At 44.0% G+C, this 22125-nt stretch overlaps 1 protein-coding gene across 4 annotated transcripts in view; it reads right to left on the bottom strand.

Moving 5' to 3' along the window:
- PTPRE (protein tyrosine phosphatase receptor type E) overlaps positions 1–22125 on the bottom strand; it is a 170802-nt gene that overhangs the window by 5780 nt on the left and 142897 nt on the right. For all 4 annotated transcript variants that reach the window (XM_075843127.1, XM_075843126.1, XM_075843128.1 and 1 more), the window contains 5 exons: positions 10299–10392; positions 9988–10064; positions 5254–5388; positions 5051–5176; positions 600–751 (listed from right to left, as the gene is read on the bottom strand). In XM_075843127.1, coding sequence (XP_075699242.1) covers positions 600–751; positions 5051–5176; positions 5254–5388; positions 9988–10064; positions 10299–10392 — 584 coding nt within the window. The remainder of the gene's footprint in view (positions 1–599; positions 752–5050; positions 5177–5253; positions 5389–9987; positions 10065–10298; positions 10393–22125) is intronic.

Genomic DNA, 22125 nt, shown 5'->3' with positions numbered 1-22125 from the left:
TCCACAATTCCAGGCAGAAAGTACGCAGCAATTCTGTTACTTGTGCACGAGCCCTTAGGCTGGGTTCACACGACCTATTTTCAGGCGTAAACGAGGCGTATTATGCCTCGATTTACGCCTGAAAATACGGCTCCAATACGTCGGCAAACATCTGCCCATTCATTTGAATGGGTTTGCCGACGTACTGTGTCGACGACCGGTCATTTATGCGTCGTCGTTTGACAGCTGTCAAACGACGACGCGTAAAAATACAGCCTCGTCAAAACAAAGTGCAGGACACTTCTTTGAAACGTAATTTGAGCTGTTTTCATTGAAGTCAATGAAGAACAGCTCAAGATTACGGGCGTCAAAGACGCCTCGCATAATGCGACGAGTAGCTTTTACGTCTGAAACGACGCAGCTGTTTTCTCCTGAAAACAGTCTGTCTTTTCAGACGTAAAAGCCAGTTCTCGTGTGCACATACCCTTAGTCTACAATAGGCACCCTCTATAATATTGGCACCTGTAATATAGAAAGTGTGCTGTACTTGTCCATGGGGAAGGTTGGAGACTAAGATTTTACACCACACCAATCCAAGACCGAGGCATTTCTGGACTGACCTGCAATGTACAATGATAGGGTGGTTGCCCGTCTGTTGCTGCTGTTTTTGGACGGCTGCAATGAGATCAATCATTCCTTTCCCTTCTGCAGGAATTCCTATCTCGGGCCAGCCATGAAAATGGAACTGCCGAACCAGTCGTGCCTGCTTCTCCTGCATAAACATATTGCAAAACAGTTACTATAGTTTATTCCTTATTAAACAATTCACGTTCATACACAGGATTATTTAAATTGCTCACAGATTTGCAACATGTTCCAAATTTCTTGAGCAATACTGAGCACTTCAGAAACTCATTAGCAGTAATAATAATAATAAGAATAATAAAGTTCCTTTACTCCTGGCACACAGCCGCAAGATAATCTGAAGTCTCGCAAAACCACAAAACGAAGAAGTATCCAAGTATACAAGTGATTATAAAACAAAATGACTGGTCCAATTTTAAGAACATTTTGTTTTCTCGTCTCCCTGGAGGTTCTCCAACCTCGGGGTTTCCACATCTCATTTTTTTGCCGCAGTTTTGAAAAACGCTGTGCAATGTCTGCATAAGCCCCTAGAAGTAAATTTGATATATTTTTCTATGAATAATAATCCCAAACATCTGAAAATACAACAAGTCCTTTTAAAGGGGTTGTCCCACAATCATTCTTTTTTAATTTCATGAAGGCCCGATTCACACGAATGTTGTTTTTGTCCGTGTGCTGTCCGTTAAAAAAAACGGACAGCACACGGACCCATGCAATTCAATGGGGCTATTCAGACATGCGTTGTTTTTCACGCAGCGTGTGTCCGTTTCGTGAAACTCACTACATATCCTATTCTGGTCCGTTTTGTGGAGCACGTCGCCCTTTGAAGTCTATGGGTGCGTGAAAATCACGGACAGCACACAGACGTCATCCGTTTCATGTCCATGATTCACGCACCAGTTGCTAAGGAAATGCTGAGAAATAAATTTAAAAAAAAAGCATCAACACGGACATAAAAAACTGACGGCACACGGAACAAACACTGACGGCACACGGAACAAACACTGATGGCACACGGAACAAACACTGATGGCACACGAGCGTTTTTTGCGGACGCAAAACGGACACGTTCGTGTGAATCTGGCTGAGCTGTCATTTAGACAGGTTATGAAATTATAGAAGGTGGAGGTTCAACCTCTTAGCCACCCAGCATTACCAAGAATGAGGGGAGTCCCTGTTCTCAGCTTTAACAGGGGTTAAACAGGGATTCCATCACCCCTATAGTGTTTGTGTGGAGCGGCAGCGCTTATGCTCGACTTCCACTCCATTCAGCCGTGCGGTTGAGGAGGAACAGGGGACTTGTGACCGCATGAGGCTGCCGCTCTATGAGAGTGATGGAATCAGATAAGTGTATTTGGCGGCAGTGCCAGAGTTTAAACATTTATTACCTATTCTGTGCATAGGTGAAAACATTATTTAGTGGGAAAACCATTTAAGGCCCATTTACATATAACTATAAATTCGTATGTTTTGTTTGATGCCTAATCTAAATGCACTAAGAGATCAAAGATGACATTGTTGATCAAAATTGATCATGAACACATTAAAATCATCCCTATCGTTAGCCCTATTGGTAAATATGGCTCTTCCTACATTTACAATACATAAGCTGCTATGATTGAACGTATGTTAGAAAATGGCGGCATATGTACGGTGATCACTAAGCTCATTGAGTACCCTGGCACTGCAATACAACATATTGGGGATTCCATCTACAACCTACGTTCAACAGCAAGCAGAACATTTTAATTATCCTGTATTAATGGGACTCTATGTTTGTTAAAGGATTAAATTATTAAATGCCAATAATAACACTATACCAGGAAATGTAAAGCGTGTGTCCATGTATGCAACAATTTTTATTTTTCCAATGCATCTAAGATTAAAAAAATGGAGCAACTTTGCAAATAGTGTTAATTAAAAAGATCTTACCATTTTGGGTATACAGCTCCGATGCAGACCTATATGTGTCCATGGTTACAGACTACAATCAAACTATGTATAGTCTCAGGGGCGTAGCTAAAGGCTCATGGGCCCGGGTGCAAGAATTCAGCTTGGGCCCCCCTACCACTCCACAACACCCCCATCATCATTATCATCAGACCCCTGTGCATGCCTATGCCCAGACGCTTTGCCCAACAGCCCCCATAGTATAATGCCCCCACACAGTATAATGCTCCCATAGCTGCCCCCACACAGTATAATGCCCCCCCATAACAGCCCCATACGGTATAATGCTCCCCATACAGTATAATTCCCCCATATGAGCCCCCATTCAGTATAATGCCCCCATCTTATGAGCCCCCATGCCATATCTGCCCCCCATGCAGTATAATGCCCCCCATGCAGTATAATGCCCCCCATACAGTATAATTCCCCCATATCAGCCCCATGCAATATAATGCCCCCCCATCTTATCAGCCCTCATGCCTTATCAGCCCCCCATGCAGTATAATGCCCCCGCAATATCAGACCCCATACAATATAATGCCCCCATATGTGCATAATAAAAAAAAAAAGTAATTAAATACCTATCCCCGTTCCCACGTCGGGTGGAGGATCCTTCGCCTCCTCCGGTCTGTGCTATGAGTGACTCAGCGCAGACAGGCGCGATGATGTCGCTACATCCCGCCTGCCTGCGTCGAGCCGCTCAGGGCACAGTGAATGCTGGATAAGGGAGATGTCAGCTCCTTGCTCCAGGATTGAATGGAACCGGGACCTCGGTGAGTGACTCGCGACCCCCCGGAGGTCTTCACACGAACCCCCAGGGGGACGCGACCCACAGTGTAGGGATGTCACGATACCAAAATTTGGACTTTGATACCGATACTTCGTTTACAGTAATAAAAAAAAAAAAGTTCTTTCGTTTTCTAATGTGAGGCGCGAGGTGTGATGATGAATTTTGAACGCGCCGCACATTAATAGTAATTAATCCCTTCATGTTTCTCAGTCATATTGGGTTAATGTGTGAGGTACATGATGGGGTTAATTACTATTAATGTGAGGAACATGGAGGTTAAATTCATCACACCTTGTGCCTCACAATAAGTGATAGAAAGCAGTTTATTTTATTTTTTTACAGTGTACACATTACAAATAATGCAAAAAAAATCGTTGTGCAGGTTATTACGGCCGCGCCAATACCCAATATGTGTATATTTTATGTATTGAGACTTATTTTATTGCTTATTGTAAAAAAGGTGAATGTGTGTTTTTTTTATTTAACATTACTTTGTTTTTACTTTATTTTTAAACTTTAATGTACTGGCATATATCAGATATGTGCCAGTACATTAGCCTGTGGACGGATAGCACACAGGCAGTTGTTAGGACATACCTCAGTATGCCTTAACAGGAAATATGGTAAGACAGCCCTGGGGTCCTTCAATAGACCCCAGGGCTGTCTGCCCATATATGGTATGGCCCTCGATCGCGTCACAGGAATTCCCTGTGACGCGATCCATGGGCATCCCCCTCCTCACTTTCCCCTGAATGCTGCAGTCGGCTTTGATTGCAGCATTCAGGAGAATAGCGGCGGAGATGAGAGGTTCCTCTGATCTCCGCTGTTATAGAGCGGGGCTGCGTTTGTGTAATACAGTCATTGCCCCGCTCCTGACATTAAGTGCGTGCGCGGACAGCATGAGGAGATGCTGCCGGCGCTGCACTAATGAGCGGCGATTCAGGCACTGAGGACAGAACATGGGGGTGCCATGTTCTGTCTTCAGTGCCGCAGATCATTAGTGCAGCGCCGGCCGCATCACATCATGCTGACGGCGCGCACATGTCAGGACTCAGGAGCGGGGCAATGGCTGTATTACACAGCCGCAGCCCTGCTCTCATAGTCATGTTTACTATACTGTATTGTGTTGTATTGTGAAGTTTGCGGTGGAGAGAGGAGGGGGGGGCTGTGATTTAGCGCCCCCCCCCCTCCTCTCCACCGCAAACAGCACAATACATTACAAGGCATCACAACACAACACAGACTGCAGCTCACCTGGAGTCCTCGGCACCGACTCTTCCACTCCACTGTCCGGAACACGTGTCACGTGACAACACGGTCACATGGTACACTAAGTGTACCATGTGACCGTAACCGGGAAGTGCCGGCTTTACGGCACAGAAGATTTTTTTTGGAAGCATACAGTATGGCAACGGGGGCCCGTGGGCCCCCAGGCTTAGGGGCCCGGTCGCAAGTGCGACCGCTGCGACCCCTATAGCTACGCCACTGTATAGTCTAATCCTGCAGTCATACTCCCTTCTCTCTGTTCCCTACTTCTTACTAACTTACATTTGGTAGATAATCAAGTAGTAGGGGTCAAATGGATGGGAGAATGACTGCAGGATCAGACTACGCATAGTTTGTTTGTAGTCTGTAACCATAGAGACACATGGGTCTGATGAGGAAATAATATTTTTTCACTATTACCTGGCTGCTTGAAACTAGGAAGTCTCTGACACTGATTGCGTCCAGTAAACGGTCACTCTTATTCTCGATCGTTATTTCTCCATGGGTCACAGAGCCCTCGGATGGCCAGTACCGACAGCATTTTTCCTGATGGAAGGAAAATAATCGTTAACACTCACAAACATTCTCTTGCATGGTATTTGCTTATTTTTCAGTCACGTTACCTGCTCCCTTTCCTGCAGTTCTGTGAGAATAACAATTGTGTGACACTTCCACTCCCACACCATCCGCCAGAAATCCTCCACCGTATGCGGCAGTGGACCTTGAGTTGCGATGAAATAGTCTTTCTGTCGATAGCCCTTAAAAAGGTATAAAAGCAGAAGACAATATTATACACATGAACCCTATGATAAAAAAAATTGTGATTAAATAAGAAAAAAAAACATAGCCTCTGCCATCATTGTATATAAATAATATCTATATCTTGGGGAAAAATGTGTATTTAAAAGAGAAATAGATATTTGTTCAGACTTATATGTGGGAAATCTTCAATATACTCTCAGTAAACGATGCCGGGTTACGTTAGTATCTCCTGTGGTTTGTGCTGCTTGCTCGGGATAAACGGTAGAAATAATGACAAAGAGAAATCTCTCCTGTTTCATTCAATAGGAGCAGCACAACAAGGCTATCCTTACAAAATGAGCTCAGTCTAGATTTATACAGTTTATGCCCAGTGTGCAGCCCAAACCACAAGAGCTCAGTCTGCAATTTCAGAGGAAATCTTCCCAGCATGGTTCTGCTTGTCCGAGCATGCATGTTAACCTTTAATAGGGTGAAGGGATGAAAAGTAGTTTTCCAGGACTAAGGCTACATGCACACGACCGTGCCAGTAATCACTACCCGTAATTATGGGCACGGCCGGCCGCTGGCAGCCGGACATTTTTACGGGCCGTGCTCCCATTATAAAGTATAGGAGGATGTTCCGTAAAATAAAGAAATAGGACATGTCTGGTTTCTACGGCACGGACACCCTCCCATAGACATACGGGAAGGTGTCCGTCGGCCATAGAAATGAATGGGCCCGTAATTACGGGCGATTTTACGGTCGTGTGCATGGGGCCTCAAACATTGATGACCTGGTTCTGCTGATAGATGGATGTTGGGACCCTACATTGCTAGCCTACCCTAAGGATAGTCCACAACACTCGCCCGTATGGTCAATAGCAGACTTTTGTTATGGTGCTAAAACAGAATATTAAAGCGGTTTTCCGGAGATAAAAAATGTATGTCTCAGGATAGGCAATCCATAGCTAATCGTGGGGGTCCAACTCCCACCACCCCTGCTGACCAGCTGTTTTGAAGGGGCCTTCATTGCTCACGCTGCTCAATACTGTCAAACGCCCACACACTTGTAGCGGCAGTTCACAGTATTACAGCCTTCTTCCATTCACTTGATTTAGAGAAGGCTGTAATACTGTGAACAGCTCCTACAAGTGTGTCGGCGTTTGACAGTATGAGCAGTGACAGGTTTGAAAGGAAAGCAACGCGGTGGCCCCTTCAAAACAGCTGATTTGCGGGGGTGCTGAGAGTCAAACCCCCAACAATCAGATGTTAATGTTTTTTTTTTAGGAAATGGCATCAATTTTCTCTCTCCGAAAAACGCCTTTGAAAGCCCATTTTATACCCGCTGTTAGCACCATAATAAAGTCTGATATTTACCATACAGGCGAGTGCCGTGGACGTCTTCTACTGTGTATGACATGGGACTACTTTTTAACACTGAGCACCGCTTGTGAGCAGCATTTGTGGAACCCTAATCTCAGCACTGACAAAGATTCCAAAGGTGTATATGAGTTGGGCCGGCTTACCCCTTTGATATGTATCCAGAGCAGAGTCCATCAATGTTTTAGTCCTGGAAAACTTGTTTGAGGGTATGTGCACACGACCTCTTATTAGTCGTAATGGAGGCGTTTTACGCCTGGAATTACGCCTGAAAAGACGGCTCCAATACGTCGGCAACCATCTGCCCATTGCTTGCAATGGTCTTACGATGTTCTGTGCAGACGAGCTGTAATCTTACGTGTCGCTGTCAAAATACGGCGCGTAAAAGGACGGCTCGTCAAAAGAAGTGCAGGACACTTCTTGGGATGTTTTTGGAGCCGTTTTCTCATAGACTCTATTGAAAACAGCTCCAAAAACAGCCGTAAAAACGCAGCGAAAAATGTCTGAAAATCAGGAGCTGTTTTCTCTTGAAAACAGCTCCGTATTTTGAGACGTTTTTTGTTAAGCGTGTGAACATACCCTAAGACCAATGTAAATGTAGCAATTGGACCTGCTTAAAAATCATAGCAAAATTTCCATGCTTGTATGCGGTTTAAATATAAACATTCCCAGATTATGGTAAAGTCTTAGGCCAACCTTGTCACCTTTGTTTACATCTGCGTCAGGGCTCCACTCATGGGTTCCTGCTCAGCTTTCCGTCAGGGGAACCCATGAACGGAACCTCTGACTGAAACAAACGGAAACCATAGATTTCCGTTTGCATCACCATTGATTTCAATGGTGACGGATCCGATGCAAATGGTTTCCGTTTGTCACCTTTGTTTAAGGGTTCCATCATTTTGACGGAACGAATAGCGCAGTCGACTACGGTATTGATTCCATCAAAACGACGGAACCAATAAGCAACTGTGACGAACGGAAACCATTTGCACCGGATCCGTCACTATTGAAATCAAAGGTGATGCAAACGTAAACCCATGAACGGAGCCCTGACGCAGATGTGAACGAAGCCTTTCACCTATGCTTGGTCAGCGTGCAAAAAAGGAAACAGCCGAGATAAGATTTTTAAGGTAATTGCCAATCACGGGAAGCAGTCCCAGAGGGACTGCTATTTACAGTATGATATGTAAGACCTTCTTAAGAAGATGAATATCTCATATCTAGAAACCTGAGACAAGTGGGGGGGGGGGTGAGCCGGCGCTCTACCGGCTCATAGACTGTATTTTGTCTACATCTGCCGTACTATTTAAACAAAATCATAGTACCTACAAAATGTTTTACTTTATCTGAAGAAAAATAAAAACATGCCAAGCATGAGGGAAAGGATGAGGCTGCACACGCAGATGGAGGGGGCCCTTATGTCAGACACTTGCCAATTATGTTAGTCTCTAGCATGTTTACATATGTATAGCTAATCCTGGTTACAGCCCTCGTATTGTGTGTGCTTTCTACCTTCCATTTTTTGTTTTACAGTTTTCCCATTGACTGATCTCACTGCTGTAACCGGTCATAGTGCAGATGGTTTAACTTGTCTGTTTCATTCCCTGCACTTACTGGCTCGTCTGTCCAACTGTTATACATCTCTGTAATGCTGGGCATGTTATGTTTAAAGAAGTTATCTTCTGAATCATTTTATGCCAAAAGTGCACCTTGGTGCTGCTGCTAATATGTGCTGCTGGGGAGTGGCTTTGAGTATAATCAGTCTCCTCCCCCCTCTGGCAGCTGACAATATAGTCTCTCCTTACTTTCCTTGCAGATAAGTAACATGGGATCTATGGTAGTAAAAATATAAACTGTGTGACATCCACAGTATTCACCCCCTTGGAAACTAATTAAATAAAACAATAAAGACTGAGTGATCATGTGCAGGGTACATATCAGCTATCAGGATACAGAGCTTTACAGTCCAAATAAGATGAGAAGAGACTCTGCTCCTTACCTGACAAGCACGACAAAAAGCTATTTCTATTGGCTACTGTGCAGTGAACAGAGGATCACTATGCAGAATCCTGGCTGTGGGAGAGTGACTGAGCATGCGTGTCCACCAGTAATCAGATTATTAGGTGAACGTGCACATTGCTATACACTGACACCAGGTGGTGCCACAATAGGTATGTAAATGTCATAATTTCGCACTGATTTTTGTAACCATGTAAATGGCAAACATTGTTAATTTGTTATGATTTATACAATCTGTATGATACTCTTAGGTGGGTAACCACTTTAAGCCAAAAAACATTTGTAAGGATAGATATTGAAATCTTTATAAAGGGGTTGTCTTGTCTCAGCCAACCCCTTTAATATGGGAGCAACCGGCTTGGGTCCGGCTCCTGGGAACCCTTCTCAAATAACTGATTTTTTCGGGGGAAGTGGTGATCTGCCAGACATTTGTACTATTACATGGCGGCCATTCAGGTCAATGATGGCTGTTCATGTAATACATGGAAGTCTCAAGTTCGTCAGATCGACAGCCGCTGTCCCTTCCACTTTGGCTCTTAGAGGGGGGTAGTCCCGAGAGGGGAATGCCCATCTTTGACATACACATGCCCTAAAAGGAACAACCTCATTAAGACAATAAGAAGCGCTTGATATTTTACAACTGGATCTTTCAATTTTTGGGGATAAATATGGCTATGACCCTAATGAACTGTCTTACTGCCTAAAGTTGCAGAAGGCTGCACCCCTGGAGGCAGTCAATATTTGCCTATTTCGCTTGTGCCCATAAAAACATATATGACAAATGAGTACACATAATGTGGTGTGGTGTCAGCATAAAGAGCAGTAACTTGTTAAAGTCACACAAACACTAGACACAAAGATATCAATTACCATGGAAAAAGCTATTAGGGGTCTGTCTGTTGACAAGCTTGTCGACTGTTTCCAGTAGCAACGAGCAACAGCGTGAAGACAGCTCGAAACTATAATACGGACTGTAACTCGTAATCAGTACAAGATAAGAAATACAATGTATTCATGAAGTAACACAATTTTTGATGTTGATTAATTGAGATATAAATTGTAAAATGATAGTAAATAGTAATATTATTCTTTCAGTAGTGGGGGCTGGTCATAGCTTCCAGAGATTTCTGAGCCAATCGAGGTCTGATAAAAAAACACTTGATTTTCTGAATATTTTAGTGCATGCTAAACGGAAGAGCTTACTATATACTACGTACATCAATAAAGGAGGCGTTGATATAGTCTGTGTATTCTTCTCCTCTCTTCATTGATAGAATCACTCGGTTGAAGTCATCTAAATAAAATACATGAGAATTAAGCAATAGAAAATTATTTAAAGTGCTCCCAGCATTCAGCATTTTTACAGTGAGGTGGCATGCACTTCAGTTACTGTACAGTGATTTAATGCAAATGTGAACATGACCTTATCATAATGACTTTCATCACACAGCGTCAGACGGAGGTACCCCAAGCCCAAAGTTTGTAATACACAACAAAGTTGTCCCATACATGTGTCCTATGAACTTACATGGGATAATCTGGATGACTCTGGCTTTCTTCATGTTGGCCGGCAGGTTTCCTGTCCTCATGTTCTCTTTCATTATTCGGACATTTGTTAATTTCTACAAATAAAGAAAAAAAAAGTCAAATCAATGTCTTAAAATCTTAACTTTTGGAATTACTATACATGGCTAAAAGAGAATACAGGTGAAGAGGTTTTCCAGGAGTAAAACATTGATGGATCTTCCTTAGGGACCCCGACCGATCAGCAGAATGAAGGGGCCGTGAGTGCCATGGCCCTTGGTGGCTGTGTCTGGTACTGCAGTTTGTCCCATTACAGCGAATGTGAGCACCGCGGCCCTTCATTATGCTGATTGGTGGGAGTCCCAGTGGATCGGCCATCAGTGTTTAAGTTCTAGAAAACCTCTTTAAATCTACCTCAAATCTTACACAACTCTGTAACTAGTTAAAGCTGTTTTCCCATCTCTGACTTTTATGGCATATCCACAGAATATGCCAAAAAATATCCGATAGATGCGGGTCCTACCTCTGGGACCCACACATATCGCTAGAGCGGGGCCCCTTGACCCACGTACTATCTTCTGCCGCTGGGCTACGGCCACTGAGTTACGGTATAGATGGGGACCCGCACCCATCTCTAGAATGGACCCCTTGTACTACCATCTGCCCTGGGCTGCAGCTACTTAGTTATGAGGTGGCTGGGGGTACGGCAACAGCCGAGCTTGCTGAGCTATGCTGTTTCCGTAACTCCCATAGTAGTAAATGGGAGTTAAGGAAACAGTGTACATGACAAGCACGCCAGGTTTTCCAGAAACACCCGAGCACATTTAGCTAAGCTATTTCTGGACCCCCCCCCCCCATAGAAATGATGGGAGTTCCATAAACAGCATAGCACAGCAATCTACGCTGTTTCTGTGTTTTGCATGCATGCTGTTTTTGGGAGTTACGAAAAAACAGCATTGCTCGGCTCTGGACGTACCCCCAGCCACATCATAACTAGGTAGCTGGAGCCCAGCGGCAGACGATGGTATGGGGGTCCATTCTAGAGGTAGGTTCGGGTAACCGAGGTGAGAGCTGCATCTATTGGACATTGATGGCATAACCTTTGAATATGTCATCAATGTCCGAGATGGGAATATTCCTTTAATGTACTATAACAATCATGTCTATCTCTATTCTTATTCACAAGTTAACGGCACACTTCATGCTCTGCTGATTTGCTTAGTGGGAAATGTAGTTTTTGCTCTAGTCACTGTACCGTAGGCTGAAGTATAAAATATAGATCTTCCACACTGCATCAGTGAAGTACATTAAAGGATCTACTAGGGGTGTGTCTGTCAGCACACTGTTGACAGACTCTAGGTAGCAGCTAACAGAATTTCCAATGTGACAAATTAGAGGCCACTGTCCAGGACCTTCAAGCTGTGGAAACTTCATGCAAGGAGAAAATGGCTATCCCAATCTAAGGAGCTCCTCATTTAGCATTAACCAATGATCCTAATATCTCTGCGTACAGAGGTTTCAACATCACCCAGACACACAAACTGTGCTCCAGGACACCACGTGAGCAAACTCATGAGCGCAGAATTGCTTGTTGGTACAAGTCTGTCTACTACAAGGTAAACATTAAAATAAGATCCGGACTGTCAGTTCCTTGTAAGTGTTGTCATCTTTAATGATTACCTTAAATTACATAGGTTTCACAATGGAAAGCAGCGGGAGTTGAATTTAAAAATTAAAAGCGTACTTGGTTAGTTTTACAGTTTACATCTAGATGATATTGCAAAGGGTTTGCACAGGATTAGAAAAACATGGTCGTTTTCTAACAAAAACAGTGCCACACCTGTCCACAGGTTGTGTGTGGTATTGCAGCTTGACAATAGGAGGAATGCCTGCAGGCAAACAAAACCCTTTTTCCTGACCACCCAAATATTCATAGAAATAAACTAGCAAATTTTTATTAGGCTACGTATAGCAATTAACAGACCACATATATGTTAGTTTAAAATTATCACTGTCATAAGCCAAAGTGAAAGTGAAAGTAGCCAGCTAGAAGAGCTCGGCACAGCATTCAAACGGTCAGAGTGAGTACTGACTGATAACAGCAAGTCAGTTTGCGAGGCAAAAAAGCCACACTTCAATGAGTCAGGCAATAAATTCGGCTAGGACAGGTATTAAAAACAGTTAAAGCCCCCCCGACATGTTTCGCTACTTAGTAGCGTCCTCAGGGGTACACGGGGCTAATGGCGACGCGGCAAAAAACAGATCCTCATATGGAGACATGGAGTGACGTAGATGGAGGGCGGGTGTGTAGAAAAATCACCAATGAGACAGGGCAAGACGTAGCAACCATCGGAGGAAACGATCCAGCCAATGGGGATAGCAGTAGCAAGAGACCAAGGGGAAGCGTCGGGCAACGCAGGCGCACTGTCAGTATGGCCAGATTCGTTCATAGGGGATGCGCATGCGCAATGACACACAACAGGGACTTAGAAAAAGAATAAGAGAAACAAAAGTGTGACAGGTCGGCGCAAGCGCCGTACCTGTCAGTTCGGACTTAGTGCCGAAGCACTATCAACATTGACATATTAGTCCAGGGTAGAGACGCGCATGCGCAATAAAGCATGACACGGACTTAAGAGAATAATGGAACAAACAAAAACAAAAGTATGACAGATCGTACATGTCAGTGCATCGGGGACGCGCATGAGCAATGACGAATACCGGGGACTTAGAGAAGAGATATATAAAACACACCGTATAAGACAGGTCGGCGGTCGCTCCGTAACTATCAGTTGTGACTCAATGCAGGGACCAGAAGTGTTTCCCCTGTCATGGAGCAGCAATAGGTGCACGGTTATGACAGGACTGACGGTCCAAATCGGCACAGCTTCATAGCACATCAAGACAGGTCCAGTGGAGTATACTGTCAGGCAGAATATTAAAAAAAGGCATCAGGGATGCCAGTCCGATCAGATACACTAGAGATAGCTACCCCCCATCATCAAGGGAACCCAACACATGTCTATAGAAATGCAGTTATCCATAATAGGCACACTCAAATCCCCATCAGAACAAATATAGTTCCAAGAAATTAATAGATCCTAAATACATGAATGGATTTTAGATAAAGCAGTGCCTACATAATAATACCGGTCGCACATTAAAAACACATATAAGGTCATAAATGATAATTAAATAATTAAATTAGACCATGATATGTAGAAATAGAGCCGCTCCATTAGGAGAGGCCGTATCCCACAAAAAAATGAGGCGATTTACAAGGTCAAAAGCCAACTAATCGTACAAAGGTACGGCAATACAGACAATACAGAAAATCGAGACACCCATACAGAACCCAGAGGGAAATGCCGGACAAATCAAAGAAAGGCACTATAAGTGAAACCCTCATTCAGTCCCTGAGGGGTCATGGTGCCAAGACGGTGGATCCAACGCGCTTCTTCCTGTAGGAGTTTGCGGTCCAAATTGCCAGCCCTAGGTCCCAATTTTAGTTGTGCAATGCCCCAAAATTGGAGTACCTTGGGGTTATCGGGATGAAACCTGTGCATGTGTCTAGAGAGAGTGGTATCCTCCTTGAGGTTGATGGTACTAAGATGTCTAGATACTCTCCTCCTCAGTTCCTGCAGAGTCTTACCGACATATAGTTTCGGACAGGGGCATTTGGCTAGATAGATAATCCCGCTACTTTGGCAGTTAAGAAACTGTTTAATGTGATATAGTCTATTATCTAAAGGGTTAGTGAAACTTCTAACCCTAGGCATCAGAGGACAGAAAGAACACCTGCCACAGGGATGGAAGCCAGTGACAGGTGATTTCAGCCAAGTGGATGATGTATTGAAAGAAGTAGGGGAATAATGACTATGCACCAAAAAATCACGAAGATTTTTGCCCCTACGATAGGTAATGGCAGGGTTGGCAGGGATGACCTCTATTAGATCGGGGTCAGCAGTGAGAATAGACCAATGTTTCTTTAGAACACCAACTACCTGGGAAGAGCATACGTCGAAAGTGCCAATGCAGCGGATGGCATTGGACGATGATGGCAATGCGGATACAGCGCTTCTATCAGAAAGAAGATCAGATCTATGCGAAGCCCTAGCCCTGGCATAAGCCCTATGAAGCCACTTTTTGGGGTACCCCCGTGCCAGGAATTTGTGGTAAAGACCATCACACTCTCTCTGAAAAGAGGACTCATCAGAACAGTTGCGTTTGGCTCGTAGATATTGACCGATAGGTATCCCTCTCTTAAGGGCAGGGGGGTGATGGCTATTCCAGTGCAGGAAACTGTTGGTGGCCGTAGCTTTACGGAATATATCCGTTTGGACACCGCCAACAGGGTCCAGAGAGATCTTAAGGTCAAGAAAATCGATCACTCGATCATTTATATCGAAGGTAAATTTCATACCAATAGAATTGTTGTTGAGCATAGACATGAAGTCAGTGAAGGTGTTGACATCCCCATCCCACAGGATGAGAATGTCATCAATATATCTTCCCCAGAAGGAGATATGTGACGTAAAGGAAAGTAGATCGTCGGAAAAAACAATGGTGTCTTCCCACCAACCCAAGAAAAGGTTGGCGTACGAAGGTGCACAAACAGTGCCCATGGCCGTGCCTTTTATCTGATGATAATATTTGGCATCAAAAGTGAAAAAATTATGAGTGAGCAAAAAGCGTAATAGTGACAAAACAAAATTATTATGACGATGAAATTGAGTGCCTTTAGTGCTCAAAAAATGTTTTACTGCAGTGAGACCTAGGTCGTGCTGAATGTTAGTATATAATGACTCCACGTCTATGCTCGCCAACAGGGTAGTAGAGGTAACATTGATCTCCTGGATCCTGGTGACGGTGTCCTTGGTGTCCCTAAGATGGGAGGACAGAGCGGAAACAAAAGGGGACAGAATCTCGTCCACATAAAGACTTATGCCCTGTGTAAGATTGTCATTTCCCGACACTATAGGTCTGCCAGAGATAGGGCTCTTGTTTTTATGAACCTTTGGTAGGGCATAAAAGGTTGCAAGCGTGGGAGTAGGATTGTATAGACGTTTAAATTCATCTACGGTGATAAGGTTATTCCTCTTGGCATCGGTGAGAAGATCAAAGAGTTCGGACAAGTAGCCAGTGGTAGGGTTGTTTTTTAAGATAACATAAGTTGTATGGTCATCTAGCAGCCTATAGACCATATCTGTATAGTCCACACGGTCCATCACTACAATATTACCTCCTTTGTCGGAGGGTTTAAGTACCAAATCCGCATTACCACATAAATCATCCAATGCCACCCTCTCATCACTGCTAAGGTTACCAAAGGACATAGATCTATCACCTCTCAGTTTCTTAAGGTCTTTACAGACCATTTTAACAAAAACATCAATATGTCCATACTGGGAGAAAGGAGGAGTGAGCTTGGACTTGGGGCGTAACGAAGAGAAAGGACCAACCGCTTCAGTGGCTCCAAATTGATTCTCGTGAAGGAGACTCTCAAGAGCCTTCATGGTATTTTGTTCCTGCCGATCCTGACGAATTCCGTCCTGTATAGAGCCCTTAAAATGCTTGTGTAGGGCCAATTTTCTGGCGAAAAGGTTAATATCCTTTGCCCATGTGAATTCGTCAAAAGGAGGTGCAGGGGTATATGAGAGTCCCTTTTGTAAAAGGGTCAACTGATGTGGATTCAAACCATGTGAAGATAAATTGAATATCTGCATATTGTCACCATTGGTAGCTGGTATGCTAGGGGTTATGACTTGAGTCCCCAGTGCATATTGAGTGGTCCTAAAAAAGGAAATGTGGTAGAGGGGCCCATGGTGGTATTGGTGCCACTGCCACCATTCAGGACCGTGCTTGGGGTAGGCAGCTGAGAATTGCCCATCATGCTTGTTGCACTTTGAGTATATGTGGGAACAGGTATAGATAAGATGGATGAAGAATTGGAGACAGCAGGTGGACATGGTCTATTTCTGCTCGGGGGTCCAGCGAAGGGCTGTTTCGATATGGTAGGTGTTCTCTTTGAAAAACCAGGCCTATTGTTCCTAACCTTACGTTTGGTACCTAATCTAGGACTGTCACTGGTAGATCTAGAAAATTCAGTACCTGAAGTATCCGACTCGGAAAAATCAGTATACACAGTGGTCTGTTTAGGGGTAGGAACAAAGCGTGTTTTATACGTATAGATTTGACCTATATCGAAGTCCCTCCGATCACGGATATATTTACGATGTTTACGTTCCTTAATCTCCCCCTGTAATTTCTCGATGTTTTTCTGCAGTTTAGCCTCTGAAGCGCCAAACTCAGGACAAGACTGAAAGACCTGTATGTCCGCTATCTCTTTTTCAAGCTGAGCGCCGATTTTACTATAGTTCTGTTTCTCAAATTCCAACAGATACTGGAGCATCCGCAAGGAGCTCTCAGTAAGGAGGTCCTCCCACCCCTTTGTGAAGGCGGTATTATCACGTTAAGAGTTAGGTGTAATATTGATTCTTAGACCCCTATAGACAATTTTCTGCTGTACATAAGTCTCAAGACTGGCTATCTCCCAGCATGAACGAACAAATTTTTGATAGGTCTTTTGCAGATCCCTGAACGCTGTATGGATGTCAAATTGATGCAATGGAATATTGTCAGTGGAGAAGACATAGGCCACCTCAGCGGACAGAGTCTCTATGTTGGGCTTTTTAGACAAAAAACCAGCCATAACAAATAAATAAAAATAAGTGTAGAGAGTTCCACAGTGGGAACAGGGTCAAAGAAGAAAGGGTAATTAACCCAGCAATATTAGACAAAAAACGATTATGACCCTGGGCAGTCAGCAGGTACAATATATATAGACAATAGGAGGAATGCCTGCAGGCAAACAAAACCCTTTTTCCTGACCACCCAAATATTCATAGAAATAAACTAGCAAATTTTTATTAGGCTACGTATAGCAATTAACAGACCACATATATGTTAGTTTAAAATTATCACTGTCATAATCCAAAGTGAAAGTGAAAGTAGCCAGCTAGAAGAGCTCGGCACAGCATTCAAACGGTCAGAGTGAGTACTGACTGATAACAGCAAGTCAGTTTGCGAGGCAAAAAAGCCACACTTCAATGAGTCAGGCAATAAATTCGGCTAGGACAGGTATTAAAAACAGTTAAAGCCCCCCCGACATGTTTCGCTACTTAGTAGCGTCCTCAGGGGTACACGGGGCTAATGGCGACGCGGCAAAAAACAGATCCTCATATGGAGACATGGAGTGACGTAGATGGAGGGCGGGTGTGTAGAAAAATCACCAATGAGACAGGGCAAGACGTAGCAACCATCGGAGGAAACGATCCAGCCAATGGGGATAGCAGTAGCAAGAGACCAAGGGGAAGCGTCGGGCAACGCAGGCGCACTGTCAGTATGGCCAGATTCGTTCATAGGGGATGCGCATGCGCAATGACACACAACAGGGACTTAGAAAAAGAATAAGAGAAACAAAAGTGTGACAGGTCGGCGCAAGCGCCGTACCTGTCAGTTCGGACTTAGTGCCGAAGCACTATCAACATTGACATATTAGTCCAGGGTAGAGACGCGCATGCGCAATAAAGCATGACACGGACTTGACACGCTCTGTCCTCCCATCTTAGGGACACCAAGGACACCGTCACCAGGATCCAGGAGATCAATGTTACCTCTACTACCCTGTTGGCGAGCATAGACGTGGAGTCATTATATACTAACATTCAGCACGACCTAGGTCTCACTGCAGTAAAACATTTTTTGAGCACTAAAGGCACTCAATTTCATCGTCATAATAATTTTGTTTTGTCACTATTACGCTTTTTGCTCACTCATAATTTTTTCACTTTTGAAGCCAAATATTATCATCAGATAAAAGGCACGGCCATGGGCACTGTTTGTGCACCTTCGTACGCCAACCTTTTCTTGGGTTGGTGGGAAGACACCATTGTTTTTTCCGACGATCTACTTTCCTTTACGTCACATATCTCCTTCTGGGGAAGATATATTGATGACATTCTCATCCTGTGGGATGGGGATGTCAACACCTTCACTGACTTCATGTCTATGCTCAACAACAATTCTATTGGTATGAAATTTACCTTCGATATAAATGATCGAGTGATCGATTTTCTTGACCTTAAGATCTCTCTGGACCCTGTTGGCGGTGTCCAAACGGATATATTCCGTAAAGCTACGGCCACCAACAGTTTCCTGCACTGGAATAGCCATCACCCCCCTGCCCTTAAGAGAGGGGTACCTATCGGTCAATATCTACGAGCCAAACGCAACTGTTCTGATGAGTCCTCTTTTCAGAGAGAGTGTGATGGTCTTTACCACAAATTCCTGGCACGGGGGTACCCCAAAAAGTGGCTTCATAGGGCTTATGCCAGGGCTAGGGCTTCGCATAGATCTGATCTTCTTTCTGATAGAAGCGCTGTATCCGCATTGCCATCATCGTCCAATGCCATCCGCTGCATTGGCACTTTCGACGTATGCTCTTCCCAGGTAGTTGGTGTTCTAAAGAAACATTGGTCTATTCTCACTGCTGACCCCGATCTAATAGAGGTCATCCCTGCCAACCCTGCCATTACCTATCGTAGGGGCAAAAATCTTCGTGATTTTTTGGTGCATAGTCATTATTCCCCTACTTCTTTCAATACATCATCCACTTGGCTGAAATCACCTGTCACTGGCTTCCATCCCTGTGGCAGGTGTTCTTTCTGTCCTCTGATGCCTAGGGTTAGAAGTTTCACTAACCCTTTAGATAATAGACTATATCACATTAAACAGTTTCTTAACTGCCAAAGTAGCGGGATTATCTATCTAGCCAAATGCCCCTGTCCGAAACTATATGTCGGTAAGACTCTGCAGGAACTGAGGAGGAGAGTATCTAGACATCTTAGTACCATCAACCTCAAGGAGGATACCACTCTCTCTAGACACATGCACAGGTTTCATCCCGATAACCCCAAGGTACTCCAATTTTGGGGCATTGCACAACTAAAATTGGGACCTAGGGCTGGCAATTTGGACCGCAAACTCCTACAGGAAGAAGCATGTTGGATCCACCGTCTTGGCACCATGACCCCTCAGGGACTGAATGAGGGTTTCACTTATAGTGCCTTTCTTTGATTTGTCCGGCATTTCCCTCTGGGTTCTGTATGGGTGTCTCGATTTTCTGTATTGTCTGTATTGCCGTACCTTTGTACGATTAGTTGGCTTTTGACCTTGTAAATCGCCTCATTTTTTTGTGGGATACGGCCTCTCCTAATGGAGCGGCTCTATTTCTACATATCATGGTCTAATTTAATTATTTAATTATCATTTATGACCTTATATGTGTTTTTAATGTGCGACCGGTATTATTATGTAGGCACTGCTTTATCTAAAATCCATTCATGTATTTAGGATCTATTAATTTCTTGGAACTATATTTGTTCTGATGGGGATTTGAGTGTGCCTATTATGGATAACTGCATTTCTATAGACATGTGTTGGGTTCCCTTGATGATGGGGGGTAGCTATCTCTAGTGTATCTGATCGGACTGGCATCCCTGATGCCTTTTTTTAATATTCTGCCTGACAGTATACTCCACTGGACCTGTCTTGATGTGCTATGAAGCTGTGCCGATTTGGACCGTCAGTCCAGTCATAACCGTGCACCTATTGTTGCTCCATGACAGGGGAAACACTTCTGGTCCCTGCATTGAGTCACAACTGATAGTTACGGAGCGACCGCCGACCTGTCTTATACGTTGTGTTTTATATATCTCTTCTCTAAGTCCCCGGTATTCGTCATTGCTCATGCGCGTCCCCTCTGCACTGACATGTACGATCTGTCATACTTTTGTTTTTGTTTGTTCCATTATTCTCTTAAGTCCGTGTCATGCTTTATTGCGCATGCGCGTCTCTACCCTGGACTAATATGTCAATGTTGATAGTGCTTCGGCACTAAGTCCGAACTGACAGGTACGGCGCTTGCGCCGACCTGTCACACTTTTGTTTCTCTTATTCTTTTTCTAAGTCCCTGTTGTGTGTCATTGCGCATGTGCATCCCCTATGAACGAATCTGGCCATACTGACAGTGCGCCTGCGTTGCCCGACGCTTCCCCTTGGTCTCTTGCTACTGCTATCCCCATTGGCTGGATCGTTTCCTCCGATGGTTGCTACGTCTTGCCCTGTCTCATTGGTGATTTTTCTACACACCCGCCCTCCATCTACGTCACTCCATATCTCCATATGAGGATCTGTTTTTTGCCGCGTCGCCATTAGCCCCGTGTACCCCTGAGGACGCTACTAAGTAGCGAAACATGTCGGGGGGGCTTTAACTGTTTTTAATACCTGTCCTAGCCGAATTTATTGCCTGACTCATTGAAGTGTGGCTTTTTTTCCTCGCAAACTGACTTGCTGTTATCAGTCAGTACTCACTCTGACCGTTTGAATGCTGTGCCGAGCTCTTCTAGCTGGCTACTTTCACTTTCACTTTGGCTTATGACAGTGATAATTTTAAACTAACATATATGTGGTCTGTTAATTGCTATACGCAGCCTAATAAAAATTTGCTAGTTTATTTATATGAATATTTGGGTGGTCAGGAAAAAGGGTTTTGTTTGCCTGCAGGCATTCCTCCTATTGTCTATATATATTGTACCTGCTGACTGCCCAGGGTCATAATCGTTTTTTGTCTGGTATTGCAGCTTAGCCCCATTTTACTTCAATGGACCTGAACTGGAATTCCAGACAACTCATGAACAGCCATGTTTTTCTAATCCTGTACATTCCCTTTTAGGTGACCTTGTTTTGACCATGTTACAGCATTTATTATAATCCATACTCATCCACAGCTGCATTAACAGTTCTGTTGGTCACTGGGCTCACACTCAACATCCCTTGCTTGTTCAGTGTCTGTACAAAGCTTACTCTGTTTATTTGTAACCCGGAAGATATAGCTTTTATTCTAGGCAATGATGTAGGGAAAATTAACTCCAGATTTCAATACATCTGAGAGCATTATATTAAAGGAGCTTTTACGTTTGTGTCTGTTGACAAGTTTGTCCACTGTTTCCAATAACTAGCAGAATTGTGAATGCAGCTCTGGACTATGATATAGGATGTAACTTGAAATTGTAATTGATTGGGTCATCTGCGCTAGAAAACCCATTTTCAAATAACCTATTAGTATATTCAGAGAAAATAGAGGGGCGTCCCTTGTCAGAACTCTCATATATTAGCCTGAGCAGAGAACGGCTCCAAAGAGTGTCTCTCCCTCTGGAGGAACCAGCACCTCTATGCTTTACAAGGACAGCCCATTGATTTCAATGGGAGCTGTGTAATGCATCATTTCCCCTGCGGAAGTGCTGCAGGGGAATTAAACACATGCTGCCAAGTACCCACCCCCACAGATTACTGGGGATCTAACAAAACAACGTTTTTGTAAACCTTTAATCGAGCATGCAAAGGTGATACAGTAGTGGATTTTCCAAACCAAGGACGTATCAATAGGCATTGGAGAAACAACCAGATACCTATGCTCTTAGAAAAGCATCAAATTTATCATATATGTCCATACATGCTGTCAGCGGCAGGTTGGGTCCTAGACATATATTGTATACCCTTGCCCAGGAGCTTCAAACTATGACTGTATGTGGGACAATTTGTAACATCATAAATTGTTTTTCTACCCCCAAAAACGTACAAACCATAGAGTCTAACCATTCGGCTACTATGGAGGTCTTGGAAAGAGGGGGCCCAGCCCTGGTTTGTCCTATTCACATTGCTACTGAACCTGTGCTGGACGCCCCTCTCCAAAGGAACTGAATTGCTAG

This window comes from Rhinoderma darwinii, chromosome 11, assembly GCF_050947455.1.
Source record: "Rhinoderma darwinii isolate aRhiDar2 chromosome 11, aRhiDar2.hap1, whole genome shotgun sequence".
NCBI lineage: Eukaryota > Metazoa > Chordata > Amphibia > Anura > Rhinodermatidae > Rhinoderma > Rhinoderma darwinii.
This window is presented reverse-complemented; position numbering and strand designations above follow the sequence as displayed.